Source organism: Gavia stellata, chromosome 9, assembly GCF_030936135.1.
Source record: "Gavia stellata isolate bGavSte3 chromosome 9, bGavSte3.hap2, whole genome shotgun sequence".
Classification (NCBI taxonomy): Eukaryota; Metazoa; Chordata; class Aves; order Gaviiformes; family Gaviidae; genus Gavia; species Gavia stellata.
In genome coordinates this window covers 1,360,517-1,378,609 of record NC_082602.1, presented here as the reverse complement: position 1 = coordinate 1,378,609, position 18,093 = coordinate 1,360,517, and the positions used below count along the sequence as shown (strand labels likewise).

The 18,093-nt window shown below is 43.3% G+C and overlaps 1 protein-coding gene across 2 annotated transcripts in view; it reads right to left on the bottom strand.

The window, feature by feature from the left end:
* Positions 1–18,093, bottom strand: part of PRKG1 (protein kinase cGMP-dependent 1) — a 520,194-nt gene that overhangs the window by 59,053 nt on the left and 443,048 nt on the right. For both annotated transcript variants that reach the window (XM_059821041.1, XM_059821042.1), the window contains exon 9: positions 8,670–8,744. In XM_059821041.1, the coding sequence (XP_059677024.1) occupies positions 8,670–8,744 (75 nt within the window). The remainder of the gene's footprint in view (positions 1–8,669; positions 8,745–18,093) is intronic.

Genomic DNA, 18,093 nt, shown 5'->3' with positions numbered 1-18,093 from the left:
ACGTAACAGCAGCCTGCTTCAAAGGCACTGATTTTTTTTCACTAGCGCTTCCATCTGACATCTGACACAGCCCATTACCATATCGAAAGGTCAAGTTAGCAAGAGGAAAGCATATAGTTTATTACCTAAATAAAAATGACCTGGTTTTAAAAGCTAATTTAATATATCCCTTGTGAGCGACGCGGTGCATTACACAGTGCATTTTCTCAAGAGGAAAGCAGCCATAAAGTCTAGCCTGCGCAGATCTCTGCGTGAGTAATGCAAGTCTGCAAGCAAACAGCAATTCACCTTCAAAAAAGAAAATCACCGTTTAGCAGTCTCCACTACCTTCATTTAGGGATTTCACCCTGCGTGTTATCTTGATGGGCTCTTGCCTTTTGAAACGATTCCTGAGATCTTATTTTCTAAGTAAACACCTATTTATTACAGCAGTTGGAAAAATCCGATAGCTAGACTTGGATACAACCTACCAGTGGCTTCAGGATGAAATCACAAATTATTTAAAGCTGAACTGTGTTATACGCAAAATTCTCCAGCAGAAAGAAAAAAAAAAGCTCTTGCATACCAGAGGCCAAATAATGTCATCTGAAGTCTCGGTTTTTCTAAACAGCAAGATATTTAAACTCATACCAACTTAACAGGTATCAATGATCAGTTACGATTTCTCCACCGCGCTCACCAAGTAGGAGAATTATTTTAATTATTTACGTAGCTTAAAAGAAATGATTGCAACCTCTGCTTTTTATAGCATTAGCGAGCTTTCTTCCCCCTTTTTGCACATCCCACGAGGTTCCCCCCCTGGTCTGGCACTGCAGATAGCCAAGGCAAAAGCTGGTTCCCATATGGTCCCTAATTCAAAAAACAATTGACGCGGAGGGAGATGGAGCCAATTATTACAGCTCTCAGGCTGCCCAGACCTTCCTAATGCTGTAAGCCAGAAAATATTTTCTCTCGCAGAAAAATTACTGATCTAACCGAGCTCGGTGCGTCGGTGAATTACTTCAGCCAAAGTTTTCCAAAGCTGTGGCCCAACAGAAAGTCAGAGCGTAATTAAATAATTCTCTTTAATTGGTAGCTCCTGTTTGGGATCTTGTAACTCTGAAAATTTCCCTTTTGGCAGGGGTTAGAATCTTTCTTGGCTTACCTTACCTATATTTCTAAAAGAAAACAAGATAAAGACATAAAAAACATCCTTTCCTAATACACAGGGTCGTTTATTATTCACCCCAAATCCACGGACTGGCGGTAGGTCAAAACCACCGCGTACCAGTGCTCTTGCAGACACCGCTTCTGCAAAGCTTTCCCATCTTACCGAAACAGGAGTTTGCATCAAGATAAGCTGGGTTCTGCCATGTGCCATGGCCCATTTTTTGGAGCTGAAGGGCGAACTCCAGCCTTAATACGTTTATGGAGAGGTTGGCCAGAACTTGCGCGCTGGTACGCACAGACCACCAAAGAGCGGATGTCTACACGATGGGTACACCAACATCTACGACCAGATCACAGCCAACCACCGCCATCAGGTTATCAATAAAGAGCAGCCTTTAGAGGCAAGGTGCATTAAAATGTCTCTTATCCCAGAGGAGGAGAGTGTTTCCGAAGCAAGTCGCCCGACGGGTCCCTCTCACGTCTCCGAGCGGGACGAGAGCGCGAGAAGTGGGCTCCCTCTCAGGCGATGCTAAACTGGAAGATGTGTCTCAGGAACTGATTTTACTGTTTAACATTGAGTCCAGGGAACCAGACTGGAAGCAGCCCGAAGGAAAACCCCACTGAAATGCAAATAGTCTGTACAGCAGGTCCTCGTCACCCATGTTTTTGTTCTCTACACATCTATTCCTCTGGATCTGTGCTACTCACCAATACCTAGACCTATCCATGCGCAATAAGCTTTCAACTCCCAGAGACAACTTCAACTATCAAAATAACTCTCCAAGACGACCTCATGAAGCGGAAGAAAAGGCTGCGTAGGAAGGAGCCACATGCAGAGCCAGCAGTGGCCCTCCAAGAAACACCTACGAGGAGCCACACGGGACAATCGAAAATACTTTTTCTCGTAAACACGCTGGCAAGGGAGAAACTAGAGGGACTGGGGGCCATGGGGATTTCATCCTGCAAAACACGATACCTGGACAGAGCTCGGGGGAAGCCTTCAATAGCAGATGGCACCTGAAGACCAGCTACCAGCCGCCGGGAGACGTCAGGAACGGGCGTCAGTCCAGCCACGCGCACGAGCGCTGGCGGCTGGGAGACGAAAACTCTTATTAACCCAGCATCTTCAAAAAACCTCGTGCTAAAAGGTATTGCAGTACATACGACCATTTTGTAAGCAGCAAATGAAAGGAAAAAAATGATGGGGCACCGTACCACCTTGCTTGATCAAACTGTAAAGCTGTTTCTGTACCTTTCTCATTAGAATTAAGTCAATTTTACCTTTTAAGCCAGGGTGGAAGGGGAAAGGTATCTACAAACTATGCATATAAAATTGAAAAATACTAATAACCACTCTCTGCACCAAAACTAAGTCAATGAACTGCTGGGATGCTTTGTTATGAATAAATGTAGCGAGAGAGGAGGTGTAAAGTGAAAAAAGGGATGACTCTGGCCAGTAAAACAAAAGGTTTGGATGGAGTTTCTTTATTAAAACACAGCTCAAGTCAAGACGAAGGGCATTTGGGGCCAGAGCTGCTAGGCAAGGAAAAGGCATTGTATACCTACGCAAAGGTCCCTGCCTCCTCAAGTCCTATGAAAAGGAGACAATTTTGGCTGTGTGTACCGAGATGTATTCCCCCGGGGCTGCAACGCAGCTGGAATGGAGAAAAAAAAAAGCAGCAAAAAGTGCAATCAAAATAGCCTACATCTGCAGAGAGCCTGGAGCAACAGCATGAAGGCACCAGCGTCTGGACTTCAATAGGGTATTAATTTCAAGCCCCGCTGCCGCAGAAGATCAACATCAGCAGATAATTCTGGATGTGACAGGAGAAAAGGAGCGCAGGGACCCTGGTCGTTGGAGCGGATACGCTCTCCTTGGCCGGGCAAAGCCCAGGTGGCTGCCAGCTTTCCCGGCTTGGTGGTGAGAGCCACCTTGTTGCTGTCCTGGTCTCTGTGACACGGGAGAGGCTCTACCATGCTACAGCCGTGTCATGGAAAGGTCGGACCAAGCCAGAGGGGACCTCATCTGATGACCTTGTTAGTGGTGGAAGTAGTGTGCAGAGATTAACTTTGGGAGTTTTCTGGACGGGAAAGACGCCAGCACAAGGGATTTGTGTGCCTGGAGCTAACGGCGTTCGCTGAACCCTCACCTCACTTGGCACCAAGAACTCCAGTAGAAACCACCTGTTCCCTCTTGGATTTATGAGAGCTGCAGTAGCGGCTCCGTCTGGAAGTAATCTACACTTAGATGGGTCTCCTCCTTATTTAGGTATCTCCTTCATGCCCTAAATACCAACGCAGCTGGGCTTGACACTGGGACATGTGCACCGGTCTTCTGAAACTCCTATTTTCTCAGAACGTGAACCAAATTAAATATTTGCCTCTCTCCTTCACCTTTACTCTGCTAGGGATGTAACTATAATATTCATTAGCTGATTAATTTCTTAACTTATCTGAATACATCCGAGGAGTAGAATATTCATTATATAGCCTCACTGATGACACATCGATGCTTTCTGACTTAACAGACTGAACACAAAGAATGGACATTGAGGAGAACTGCCAATCCCAAGGTCACAAAAACCAGGGAAAAGTGTCTCCAAAATAGGTATTAGTTGGGTAGTAAGGTATTAGTTGTAAACAAGTAAATCAGTTCTGGTGCTGGAGTAAGCCCGTGTTATAAAGGGGATCTCTGTAATCATGAGGATAAAAAAGGGTTCTTCCATTTAGATGAAAGCCACAATTTTTATAGTCACCAGACTTTAAGGAAACTCACAAAGCAGCATCAAAGATGACTCAGCTTGGGCACGCGAGCAACTCTGCTGAATTCCACTGCTTTCAGCGGCCCAGCGGCACACTTGATTCCCTAGACAGAGAGATGTCTTCTTGAGGGAAGGCCAAAACCCTTGAAGAACACATCTTTCTTCGAGGTCTGCTTGGCAGGGACTCCTGGGCACCATCCCACTGGAGCATCGACATAGCCTTGTGTTGGGCATCCCGGCTGCCCGTGCAGGCCAAGAGCCAGGCAGTTAGGACACAATCCAAAGGTGCCCATGCAGAACAGAGAGACACTTACAACCGTCACGGCCAGTATGCAGATACCTAAAGCCATGGTTCCCCAGGGACACCTCACTTAGCGGTGCAGAAAGCCCCTCTGCTCAGGTGAACGATTTTTGAAGGGTGGTATGTACTTTCCTTGCCTTCAAGAGCTGAGCAGAGCTTGCTCGTTCCTTCAAATCATGCCCAAGGGTAGGAAGTGGCAGCTCAGTCGCCTACAGCAGTCTAATTGCTGGAACATTTTCCCAGGTCCTAGGAGCACCCTAACCATACCTCACAGCTTAGCTAGGAGAACACCAGGTCGCCAAAAGATAAACTCAACAAAAAGTTGTTCAGCCCTTCCAGACCTGGTGACCCAGCGGAAAAGGACCTGGGGGTGTGGTTGATGGACAGTTGGCTGAATATGAGCCAGCAGTGTGCCCAGGTGGCCAAGAAGGCCAACGGCATCCTGGCCTGTATCAGAAATGGTGTGGCCAGCAGGAGTAGGGGGGTGATCGTGCCCCTGTACTCTGCGCTGGTGAGGCTGCACTTCGAATGCTGTGTTCAGTTTTGGGCCCTTCATTACAAGAAGGACATAGAGGTGCTGGAGCGTGTCCAGAGAAGGGTGACGGAGCTGGTGAGGGGTCTGGAGCACAAGTCTGATGAGGAGCGGCTGAGGGAACTGGGGTTGTTCAGTCTGGAGAAGAGGAGGCTGAGGGGAGACCTCATCGCTCTCTACAACTACCTGAAAGGGGGTTGCGGAGAGGTGGGTGTTGGTCTCTTCTCCCAAGTGACAAGTGATGGGACAAGAGGAAATGGCCTCAAGTTGCGTCAGGGGAGGTTCAGGCTGGATATTAGGAAAAATGTCTTTCCGGAGAGAGTGGTGAAGCATTGGAAGAGGCTGCCCAGGGAGGTGGTAGAGTCACCATCCCTGGAGGTCTTCAAGGAACGTGCGGATGTGGCACTGCGGGACATGGTTTAGTGGGCATTGGTGGGGTTGGGTTGACGGTTGGACTTGATGGTCTTAAAGGTCTTTTCCAACCTTAGTCATTCTGAGATTCTGTGACTGCTGGATACACGGAAAGATCTTCTGACCCTGTAACTTCTGCCTAACATCCTCTCAGTCATGCCCTGCACTGGGACTACCAGCCCTGTAACCCCAGGGTCACGCTCTAGCATGGAGATGAAAAAAAACCCCACCAGTGCCACCAATTTGGTAGATATTTCTGCAATGAACTCCTGCCCACGGCCCAAGTCCTGCTTAGGAACTTGAACCCTGCATTGGATGTAGTCTAAACCTGTGCTTTTGCTGAACAGGAGCCTACAAATTAACAGGAATTTAATAACCACCTTGATATGGTAGATTTATATGAAAATGTATTTGCCGCCATTTTGTAGATATTTGTATACGTATCATTTCAGTTCACATTTCTTAACCGCCAGCGTCTGGTAAGAAAATATTAAACTGCTCACATTTTGGCCCTCAACATGGCCACCACACCAACCAGGCTCTGACACTCCGTCGTGACGTCTCGCAGCGACGTCCTTTGTATTTACTCTGTGGGGTTATGCCTGCTGAACATTTGACCTTTGCATGGATCATCCTGATCCACGGCGAGACACGGGTATACAGAAAATTTCTATCCATCCAAAGGCCTTTTGCCACCTGCCATACGAGCACTGAAAATGAGATGCTAGCTACAAGGATGTAAAAAACCGAATGTGGTTTATGTGCCGAGTTCTTCCCTTTCACAAACTTCCCCTCGAAAAGACAAGCCCTTGAAGGACAATTAGCTGGAGATAATTAAAAGCTGCTTGAAAAGTAATCCCGGTTAAAATTTCTGCCAAGTAGACTTTTCTCCCAGAGGAGTTTTATCTTGTGAGATACAAAAAGAGTAACTCTCAAACGACAAAACTTTCTGCAGTAGCTTCCAATGCATCTCGCTTTGCTCTCAAAGTTACTTTGTCATTCTTCCCCTCTTCTAGTCATCTTTTTTGCAACCATGCGCTTGCTTTCAAGGAGTCGAGCAAACTTGAATATGGTATTTGACTAAGAAATGCTGTATCTTTTGAAACAGCATTCCTTTTTTATAACGTTTCTCCAGGCAGACAGCACTGATCCCTTCTGCTTTTTCAAAGTCAAATGTCAATATGCGAAGGGCAATAACGTCACCGTCACCTACGGTCTCAAGTGACAGGACTCAAGCACAGGCCTCTGACTTTTAAGATAGAAAAGTTGCTATGAAAATTAATCGATTCCTCCTTTTGGGGAACAATTCCTTTGCTTTGCCCTTCTGTTGGGATGAAATACTTGGCATTCTAAGAAAAGAAGAGGAATAAAGAAGATAAAAGCTCAAAAATGTTAAGGTCAACATTGGCCTGTTGGTTCCCAGAATGAAGAGTTCATCCAAAACAGGTCCAAAACTGAAGCCTCCCTACAGACACGTTATAAAGCGCACAAGGGATCCTGAAAGCCCTTCCTTAAAACTCACAAAATGATCCCGACAAAGTCTCCGATACAATCTGCATACGCAAACATTGCCTGTGAGAATGAATGACTCCGTGACACTCTACAAATATTACAGCTTAAAATTGTAGATCTGAAAAGACAAACTATGAAATGGGGAACGGCAAGTCCTATTTGGAGATTTTGCCTGGTGCTAATGGCTTGTGGTGTAACCTTATAAAAGCTGCTGTGATAATAACAACATGTTATTACTAAACCCAAAAACCCCCAGTTTCATTACCAACGTTTTCTTCCTCTTTGTTCAGATGGAAATCAATATAATCCAAACAGCAACATTAAAAAACCGAACATCTAAAATACTAATCGCACATGCCTGGGGTACTTGGGATCATCTCTCTGAAGCTGCTTAATTTAATTTTCCAACACTTTGTAAAATGCTTTGCATAAGCTGCTACTGGCATTAATGCCATGTTTTCAGCTGGTACTAATAGCTAATAATATATAATAATAAATACTTATCTATAGTATCTAATAGCTAGTTATCTGCTGCTATGGCACTGTGTCCATTTGACTTTGCGTTCTGCGCCCCAAATACCTATTTTCTGGGATGGTAAAAGAGGCTGATAGCCTCCTGCCTTTTTAATTAACTCAACGAGTATTTTAGGGAACTTAAGCAGTTGAAGACGAAAGCTTACATGTTTGATTTGGGGGAGGGAAATATTATTCTAAACAAAAATGCAACCCTGGGGTGACTTCTAGTATCTTAAAATAAATTAAACGTGACTAAAAATGGATTTCAAATATCACTCAAAGATGATAAAAAAGAAAATACTCTCTTAATCCGTGGGCACTTTGCAATATTAGCAAGTCTTGTCCAAGAAGCTAAGTTTCCTGGGATGCCTATTTACTTTCTAAACCAACCAACCAACAAGTTATTTTTAATCAACTAATTAGGGCTTCTCATTTTCTCTCCCCAGAAGTGCCAAATTCCTTTGTTATATGCTATTTCAAACCCCTCTGGTTTAATGAGAAGTTACTATGTATAACTTCAGAGCAATCTTAAATTTAGACAGCTGCAGACCACTGATGAACAGTCACACCGAGCATTTGACTTTGAGAAAACACCTAACCCCTTCTCTAATGCGATAATAATAATAATAATAAACACCAAACAGAAGAAAAGTAAAATAATTTTGTAAGAGGAACAGTAAAATAATTTTGTATAGAGCAACTTCAGTTTTCTTTTAAACTACTTTTCCCTTTGAGTCACATCGGCTCATACTCAGTATCCCTCTAATCAGAACACGTTCCTCTTCAAAAGCTTTATTGTTGGTAGAGCATCAGTACAGACATAACAGAGTTTTCCTACTAAAAACAAATTGTAGATCAAGAATGAATGAAGAGTGGGGTTTTTCTGGAAGTATTTTAAAATACACCACAGTTCACTTCTGGAAGGAATGAATATTTATAGTAGGACTTCAGACGAATATACTGCTTCACATCAAAGTAGCTCTAGTATTCATTAAAAAATGACAAACTCCATTCCCCGTTCTTTGTCTCAGAACACGTTTTGAGTTGCGCTGCATTTGTGAAAATGTCTGACAGAGTTCTCTAAAGAAAGAAATCATATTCAACCATCTCCTTCATTACCTGAGCTTTCCAGGCTCTGTCATTTCTCACCTTCAAATATTTCAAGACAATTTTTTTGCGGTAAGTTTTGAAGATCCAACACTTCAAATATTGTGATTAAGACGGACCTTGGGACCACTCGTCTCTGGGCACTGACCTGAGGAGACCTATCTCCCTCCGGTCCTCCCATATTCATGGAGAGAGCCAGGGAGACAGAAGGAGGCTCATCCAGAGGAAAATTCAGAATAAGCACCTAAATTGCTACTTTTTAAGCTGTTTTATACTATTGTGTCGAGAAAAAACAGGGGTTTCTTTTAATTACAATGACGTACCATCAACAAAAACAAGGTTAAGATTTTTCCACTGAGCGCAACGAGTAGACACTTACTTTGCTTTTGCTTCTGCATCTTCATAGGCTTTATTGGAAACGTCATCTAGGCCGCCAATCAGATGTTTGAAGGAGCTGTAAAAACAAAGAGGCATTTTTAGAGGAAGAGTCTCCATTGGGGAGCCAAACAAGCCAACGCGGCTCTTCGGCACCAACCAGGGGCCATCCCTCAATGCCGGGCATAGCCGTGACCAAGCAAACCGGGGCCAGGGCCGGGCATCTGCTGGGATACACGACCTCAGACATGCTGGAGAAGGGGTGGAAATGCAATAACCAATACCAAGAAGATCCAACCTTATTTACCCACCTTCGCTAGGGACTGGACCCCCGGCAATTACTGCTGAAGTTTTCCCTCCCTCCAATATAAGTTTTAGAGTAAATCTGTCAACGTGGCTGGTAAGTCCCGTCATGGTGAGGTGTCACCACCATATCCCTGTTCCCCAACCAGAAACCCCAGAAATCTCCTTGCTTTCAAAGTGAAGGATAATCTTCATTTTTGTATCTTAGCTTTCTCATCTTAAGAGAAACAGCAACCAAAAATGCAGCAGAGAAAATGGGGAGGGGGGAAAAGCAGAGAAGGAAAAGAAAGTGAGGGCAGAAGGCAAATGAATTGTCGTAAGCCAAACTGCTTAATGCCATTTAAGAGGAAATCTGGCTTTCGTTGGGTTAAACTGAGAAAGACGGGATGAAACGTTAGGAGTGTCTCATACACTCGGTGCTGAGCTGTCTTATGTAGAAGCTGCGAGTAGCTTGAGCAGTCCCCTAACACCATCCTCTGTCCCAGGGGAGATAGAAAGGGCATAGACATACCGGAAAAAGAATGAGAAAATCTTTTTATATCATGAGTGACTCAAACAAATGGACCCAATGACCATTTGATCAACTAACAAGCATCACTCCAGAGGGGAAAAAAAAAAATAAATACAACTGTTATGTCGTTGGTAGTGATATTACACGGCATCAGAGACTAAATAAGAAATACAAAGTGAATATTTTTAGTAATTTTAATAACTGAAATCAATTAACACCTATAACTGAAAATATTCCGGGCGAAAAGCACAGTTCCCTACTATACGTTCCCATCATTCCCAACGCGTCTGTCACACACACACAGGTTTTCTTTTTTCCAGAAAGAAAACACCATTTGCAAAATGAGAAAAGAGGTGAGCTAATTTGAAAGGATGAACTGCTGAAAACTACAGTCTCTTGACTAATCTCTGCCTGAAGGTCGCAGCTGCGGAAATGAAAGTCCTGCAGTTCCTCTGGCTTCTATATGTTCATGACACTCCTGAGGCACTAAACGTATAGCTGAAGAACAGAAATGGCTATTAAGAAGTTGGAAAAAAATTAACTGAAAAGTTGAAAAAAACGAAAAAAAATAAGTAAATCACCATTTAGGACCAAATTTACAAATTTCCTAGTAAGAACAGAATATTTAATACGGCCCTCTCGCAACAAAGACTTGTAGGATGAAAGAGAATTAGTGCTTTTCAACAGGCGTGGAAAATACAGGGCAGGTTAATAATGGTAACGGTTTGCAGATCGTTTGCATTTTTCCCCCCTAAATCACTCAGCGTGACATTATGTAGGATAAAGAGCCACAGATGAAAAACCTACTGACGGAAAAAGCTCCAAACCCCAACTGTTTGTCAAAACACAGCAATGAGCAGAATTCATCGACCCGATGTATTTGGGTTGAGCGGAGGGCAGCTGTGGGAAATGCAATATCCTGCGACGTACGAGGTTAACCAGGGTGACTTCGCGCTCCCTTTGGCCTCCAGCGCGATGAAACTGTTTGGACCGCGCTTTGCCCAAGCAGCTTAAACACGCCGTACGGTCTTAAGTGGGTACTTAAGTGTCCTGCTGCGTCAGGAGATGGCTGACCCTACGCAAGGCAGCCCGTGCGCACGCGGCAAGCGGGGACACGGCTTCCAGAAGAACGAAAAGAGGTTTAATTATCGTGCTTTATGAACAGCAGCTGGAAAAAGGCGTATTTTACCCATTATTGTAATAAACATGAGGCAAGAGGTGACAGTTGGGAGAGCTATTTATATAGGTCAGGGTTTTTTAATAACCCAGGCTGTAATTGTCGCTATTAAGACGCATTCATCGCCGAAGTATCTTTTTGACCCAGAATTCCTTACTTGGCAGTGAAATTACAAAAAATTCAGCTCGTTCAACAAATCAAGGTTTATCTTTCTTGTGCTGAGCATGTGCTATAGGATGAAGCCAAACCCTCGAAAGATGACAGTGAAAGCAAAGCAAGGTGTATATGTTAATGGTCACTTGCACCACGAACGGATATTTAGGCTATTAAGCGAGACACAGTAATACCATAATCCTCCTGGAACACTGTAAGCCATGACCTAAGGCTTAAAATGCAATTTAAAAGAGCTAAGCTTGGTTTGCATTCATGTGGTTAGGAAACGTGGCAGGGTTAAATATTCAGTATTTTTTTGGCAATGCAAATAAGTCTTTGTATAGCGAAACATTATATGGGCAAATAAGAAAAAGTCATTGAAAGGAGTAACAACAGCTTGTCTAATATCCTTAAATTTTTATTAAAATATCTTAAGGAAGACTTAGGACTGGGCGAGACTCTGAAGTTCACTGCAGTCACTTTTTTACTGTCTCAAAGCTGTTCAAGTATCATCTCGGTCACAACTTCCCCAAGAATTTAATCAGAAAACTGCTCTTTTTCTCCACATAGCCTTCTCTCTTCATTTTTTCTATTCTCTCCTCATAACCAATTTTCTCCATGGATAAACTTCACCCCAACTGGGGAAAACAGTAACACAGCAAAACCTAAAATCTCCAATGAAAAAGTTCAGCTCAGCTTGTATAGGGTCAGTCATGCTAGGATAATACTTTTTTATTTTATTTTTCTCCAATTTCCATTACCAAGAGGGTTGATATAGCAACCTTTCTTGACATCGCATAGCTATCCCCGTCACAGATCAAAATCAGGCTTTCAAATAAGGACAAGAACCTAAAACCCAAAGTGAAAAACCTGAAAATACCTGAAATATTTAAAAAGTTTCCTTAAAAAACCTGTATCATCTTGGTATGTGTAACCAAAGACGACAATAAGCAGAAAAAACAGCACTCAATATCTGCAAATACCACGTAGTTTTGTAGCACTACCAGCCTCTGACAGCAGCAGCTATGCCTTGAGTTTTAGCGGCTCTTATCCTTCAGCTCCTCTCTATAACATTTGCATTAGCCAATTCTGTACTCTCAGCACTCGTAACATTTACTCAGCCCTCAGGAAAATATTGTTATCAACATAAATAAATTATATGGAGGAAAAAAAAAAATCACATATAAATAAAAGATGAACCCGAATCAACTTCAGTGTAAATATTCTTACAGTTCAGGAGAATCTATGAACATTTTCAAAAACTTTTTCAGGTTGAAGAGGTACATGTAGAAAAAAAAATTTAAAAAGTTGCACCAACTTCTCTCTCAGGGTGCCAATGATGATCAAAATGTTAGGAATGGGTTTTGAATCTTTTCTTATTGTCTTATCTCCATACAAAGTCGCTGCAAATAAAGTGTGTCTGTATGTGTCTATTCAAATTGATTTACAAAACAGATGCTCAAGATTGTCTCGCTTGTGTCTACACAATTTTTATCAGAAGACGTTTTATAGAAAATTTCCTAGAGGACCAATCCGTCAAATCCAGCATATCGGAATTGTTAACTTTTCCCCAATCAGTCCAACTGTATTTCTGCAACGAATCTAATAACCCCTCCAGAGAGCTTGAAAATTCCCTACGACGAACTACGACAGGGCCAAACTTGAAACACTTTGGAGACGCCAACGTTGCGCATCTCCCACAATTAGTTTCTTCCTAGAGGATGAATTACTGCAGTAGCACAACGGGAAATACTTAACTAGTAACAGTCTCTATTTTATTTCACATAGGGTCTCAGAAAGTCATAAACAGAGAAAGCCTATGAATTGTGAAGAAAAATTGCTCTTAGAATGAAAAATGAATAAAAGACACCTGACAACTAACAACTGCTATAAATTATGAATATATTTACCTAGGTCATATGTTTGATCAGAAGAAAACTATTTTTCCAACGAGCTCCACCCAAGTATCTAAAGGCTTCTACAAATTCCTTGAAATAGCCAGATGTATAGTTTTACAATTCCCATGAACAATACGTGGATGCTGCTGAACTTTTCAAGCCCATTTCCTAAGCCTCCCAGTTGGGTCTATGCTTCACGGCTGGCAGGAAGAACATCTCCTTCCCTCCAGACAGCCTGGCTGAATCAAGCCGGTCTTACCATCAAGCTTGAGCACGGAGAAGACGGCGGCCCACCCGCTGCTGAGATCCCTTAGCGAAGCTGTCATCCTCATTTGATCAGCCTTGTCACCGTCTCATTTTGCTTTCCCTCTTGGGTTAGTGGAATCTCCTCTTCAATGACAGCATGCATGGACATCTTGAAACTTTGAATATAAAGTGGAATTCCCTGGAAATTTTCCCTACCGATTACACTAAGCTTGGTTTTTTGAAATACACCTGAACAGGCAGGACTACACTATTTTTTTTCTGGCAAGAAGACAACTCTTGATGTTACAACAAATAATCTATTTGCTGTCATACACCTCTTCCTTGGGTGACCAAGATTAACGGTACTCCCAGCGTGGTCATTGCAGAGCTTGTACGACTGCACCACAGCAGCTACCTCACCTGGAAATCCCCCCTCTGACACTCACTTCATTTTCTATAGGTTTTCTAAATGCTGGCAGCAATCTCAAACCAACTAGGCAATTCTCTTCAGCCGTTCCCAAACACAACCTCCTATAAATCTCTATAAATCATTTCCTAAAAGTGTTGCCTTTCTATGATGCAGATTTCTAAGAAATAAAGCCCGTTAGATGAAGGAATCGTAGGTGCCCCTGTCCAGCTGACTTCCCAACGAGCTCCTTTAATTTCTCCATTTTCCATTTTTAATATTGAGAATCAGAGTTACAGACCTATTTTTTAAACTATTTAGCTTAAGCGAAATCAACAAAGAATCATTACATCCAAGGTTATCTTCCACAGTCCGCTCATCACTGCTTACCAAAAAACAACCCGTGACTTTGTGTTTGCTACGTGCCAAAATCTGCTCCAGCCGACTCTGCTGTTTCAGTGACCACTTGCTACACTATCCTATTCAGGAATATCTGGGATTTTCCATGTTTAGTAGCAATTATTTTTCCCTCTTCTCTGGAAATTTACAGTCATTCGCAATGACACAGGTCCAGAAACCTCTCTTTCCACATAAACTTTTCGCATTTATGCTATTCATATCTAAACGCATCCATATCCAAACACATCCATATCCAAACACATCCAGGAATCCCTTCACTACTACTCCTTTACTATCTTCTTCAAAGCAATTTTGACCCAAAACAGATATCCATGCTGGACACCTCCTTGTTATTAGGTTCCGGTTTACTGAATTGCTATGAAATTAATCCCTATTACTTTAACCATACTTTTCTCCAGTTGTGTTTCATGTGTCGTTGCTCCTCCATCATATTTCCATTATCTCTGTGCAAATTTGGCGCCTTTACTCCTGACACACAACATGCCTGTCTGTTTTCGTGGTAAGTCCATGATTCCCTCTGCCCGGAGGGGCACAGTTTCCCCTCTCTGGCCAGTTTTGCCACAGATTCCTTGCAGAATTTCCTGTAACGGCTGCAAAATCTCCCTTCTTTGCACGGTCACAGTCTGGACTTCTTCACAGGTTCCAGTGCTCGGCTGGAGCTAGGTGTTCCTCCTTGCTTTCTCACCTTCAATAACGGCCTGCTGCTTATGTCCATTCCCCAGCACAACAAACCTATTGCTTTATGCCTTTTTCCCCTCTGCTAGCTCATGCTTCCCCCCTCTTCGCGATCATTGCCTTTGAAGAGTCACGGTCCTTATCGAGACATCTGCCATCCACTGATGTCTCAGCTGGTATCTGCAATGCTTCAGGTGGTGTCCGCAATGCTTCGGTTCTGTGTGGAGCCACTTCTCCGTATCATGAAAATCAACCCAAACTCCAGAATAATTTCCAGTTGCAACCCAAACTCTCATGTCTTCTCCTCCATGAACTATAGCATGTGATATATTGTCCGTACACAGCTTCCAGCTCAAGGATCACATGTACTGATCTTCAGTAACTTCCATTCCCTGAATAAATACACTTCCCCTGTTGCTATTAACTTACACGCTGTTACGTTTTCTTCCTTCTTATTACTGTAAAAGAACACACCACACCTTCCCTGTTTTCTACCCAAAGTCTACTGACTCCCACCACTTCTTGGCTTCTTACGTCTAGGCCAAAATGGTATCAACAGACTAAGCTAAAGCACTCACTTAACACAATAAACACTCATATTCACGTTTCTTCTATGCCATGCATGCTACTGTCAGAAAATATGATGCAGCATCTATGTGAAATAGTTCACAGGGTTTAAAAGAACAACCAAATTAAAAGCTCAGCGCTGAGCCTGTATCTTCTTCACTGTTTGGTTCAGACTGTTGCCAAAGGACATCTTCCTAAAGGTTCACAGAGTCATAAAATGACAGAATAGTGTGGGTTGGAAGTGACCTTTAAAGGTCATCTGGTCCAACCCCCCTGCAACCAGCAGGGACATCTTCAACTATATCAGGTTGCTCAGAGCCCCGTCCAACCTGACCTTGAATGTTGCCAGGCATGGGGCATCTACCACCTCTCTGGGCAACTTGTGCCAGTGTTCCACCACCCTCAGCGTAAAAAAATGCTTCCTTACATCTACCCTCTTTCAGTTTAAAACCATCACCCCTTGTCCTATTGCTACAAGCCCTACTAAAAAGTCCGTCCCCATCTTTCTTACAAGCCCTGTTTAAGTATTGAAAGGCCACAATAAGGTCTCCTCGGAGCCTTCTCTTCTCCAGGCTGAACAACCCCAACTCTCTCGGCCGTTCCTCATAGGAGAGGTATTCCATCCCTCTGATCATTTTTATGGCCCTCCTCTGGACCCACTCCAACAGGTCCACATCTTTCCTGTGCTGAGGACCCCAGAGTTGGACGCAGGACTGCAGGTGGGGCCTCACCAGGTTGGAGTAGAGGGGCAGAATCCCCTCCCTTGACCTGCTGGTCATGCTCCTTTTGACGCAGCCCAGGATACGGTTGGCTTTGTGGGCTGCGAGTGCACATTGCCGGCTCGCGTCCAGCTTTTCATCCACCAGTACCCCCAAGGCTGCTCTCAATCCATTCATCCCCCAGCCTGTATTGATACCAGGGGCTGCCCCGACCCAGGTGCAGGACCTTGCACTTGGCCTTGTTGAACCTCATGAGGTTCTCGAGCTTGTCCAGGTCCCTCTGAATGGCATCCTGTCCCTCCGGCGTGTCAACCGCACCACTTAGCTTGGTGTCATCTGCAAATTTGCTGAAGGTGCACTCGATCCCACTATGTCATTGATGAAGATATTAAACAGTACTGGCCCCAATACAGACCCCCGAGGGACACCACTCGTCACTGATCTCCATCCAGACATCGAGGCATTGACCACTACTCTCTGGATGCGACCATCCAGCCAATTCCTTACCCACCAAATGGTCCATCCATCAAATCCGTACCTCCCCAATTTAGAGAAAAGGATGTTCAACTCACAGGTTGTTCACGAGCAGTATTTCTTCATTCACATGGGAGTGAAACGCAGCACAATCTGACGTTAAGCCTTAGCAAAGTCACCTGAAATTTCTCCTACAGCTTGGTTGGAGGCGGATGATCGGCTTCATCTCACCTCCTGCGTGGTGCAGACTGCTGATGAAGCCAGAGAGCGTTAAGGACCAAATCCCACTGAAATTCATTATTCTGGTAAAGGAAGGGACTTAAAAAGATAATCGCAAGACAGAAAGAATGTCAATGTTGTCCTTCATAACAAATATTTTCAGGACAAGGACAGGTGGGAACAAAAGGGCTTAAAGTCTACAAGACACATCAAATGCTTGCTGCACTGCAGGTCATTTTCTTTGTTAGATCATGACTCTGCTCATTTCTACGCATCAGAAAAGGATGTTGAAAATCCACTGTTGCAAAGCATGTCTACGTAGATTTGCAAGAAATAGCTATATTACTTTTTGGGCATCTTTGGGGTGTTTTTGTGACTGTAGTGGCCTTCTTGTTTTACAAGGACATTAAAAAGCAAGGCAACACCGACATCGTGAGAGTTTAGTAATTAAAGACCCATCACGTACTACCGCTCGGCTCTCCTCGTGGTATTTTCAACTCCCACTGCTTCACCCCTGTGGCATTTTAATACGTATTTTTTGAATTTCAGAAATGGTTTTAGGCAAACCATTTCATCTTCTCATGCTTAAGCAACGCCTCATCTCAAACCCAACTATCCCAGAGCTTGCTTGGTGGCCTGGCTCATCCCTATAAAGTTTCCCATATTATTAGCCTCAGAATCCTCCAGCAACTAAAACAGCCCTACAATTGCTCATAATATTGCCAAACCCAGAGAGCAGTCTTCCACCTCTCTCAGGAATAACTTGCTGTGACACCAAGGTGTGACTCGTACAGCTCAAGCGTTAACTAGATGGGAGTATGGCAGCTGTATCAGCAGTGTGGCTCTCAGGGGTTCTGTGGAACAATTTTTTGATGCCTTGGGAAGACTTTTAGAAGGAAGCTCGATGACTTACTCTGATGAGAAGACAGTACCAATGGGTAATATTAACCCCTACTGTCAATAAGACTGACGTTCTCCAGTTTCTCAGAGAAATGGATTGACTGTTAAGGAAACAACATTCTCCCATAACTTGTTCTTTGAAGTTGCAACATCAATTTTGCTGAAATGTTTCAGATTGAGACACACACACAGAGCATGAAAATTCCTGCTTGATTAAGCAAAGAGCTCGTCTTGTAATAGGAAATATTAGGCAAGCTTAATGACATGCGTCACTCCTCCTGCGCAGAACAGCTGTAGGTAAAGCTGACTTCCAGTTTCCATTGCTACTTCGCATACAACTCAACGTGAACGTTTACCGTAACAAACCAAATGTTGTAATATTCTGTGTATCTGGGTATAAAGAAACACTATTCTTCCTCATTAACAGAACTGCGTCTGCACAATTTTCCAAATTTACAGAAGCCTTAGTAGATTTTCTCCATATGAAAATTAGCTTCTACAGTTATCCCCATACCTATAAAATAATAATCTAAGAGAAAAGCTATGACAAGAACGTCTGAATTGGTCAGGACACAGGGCAACCTTCCTTGAACTATAAATAGTGCTATAAATAGCATTACTTTTCTTGCACTATAAATAGAACTCTCATAAATAGTGTTACTCTGTTACTAATTGCAGAGCGTTACTAGAATCTCTGGTACAGATTAGCTACAGCTTCATCAGTTTAAATTTAACTTGTACTTCCTTACTTTCAAGGGCA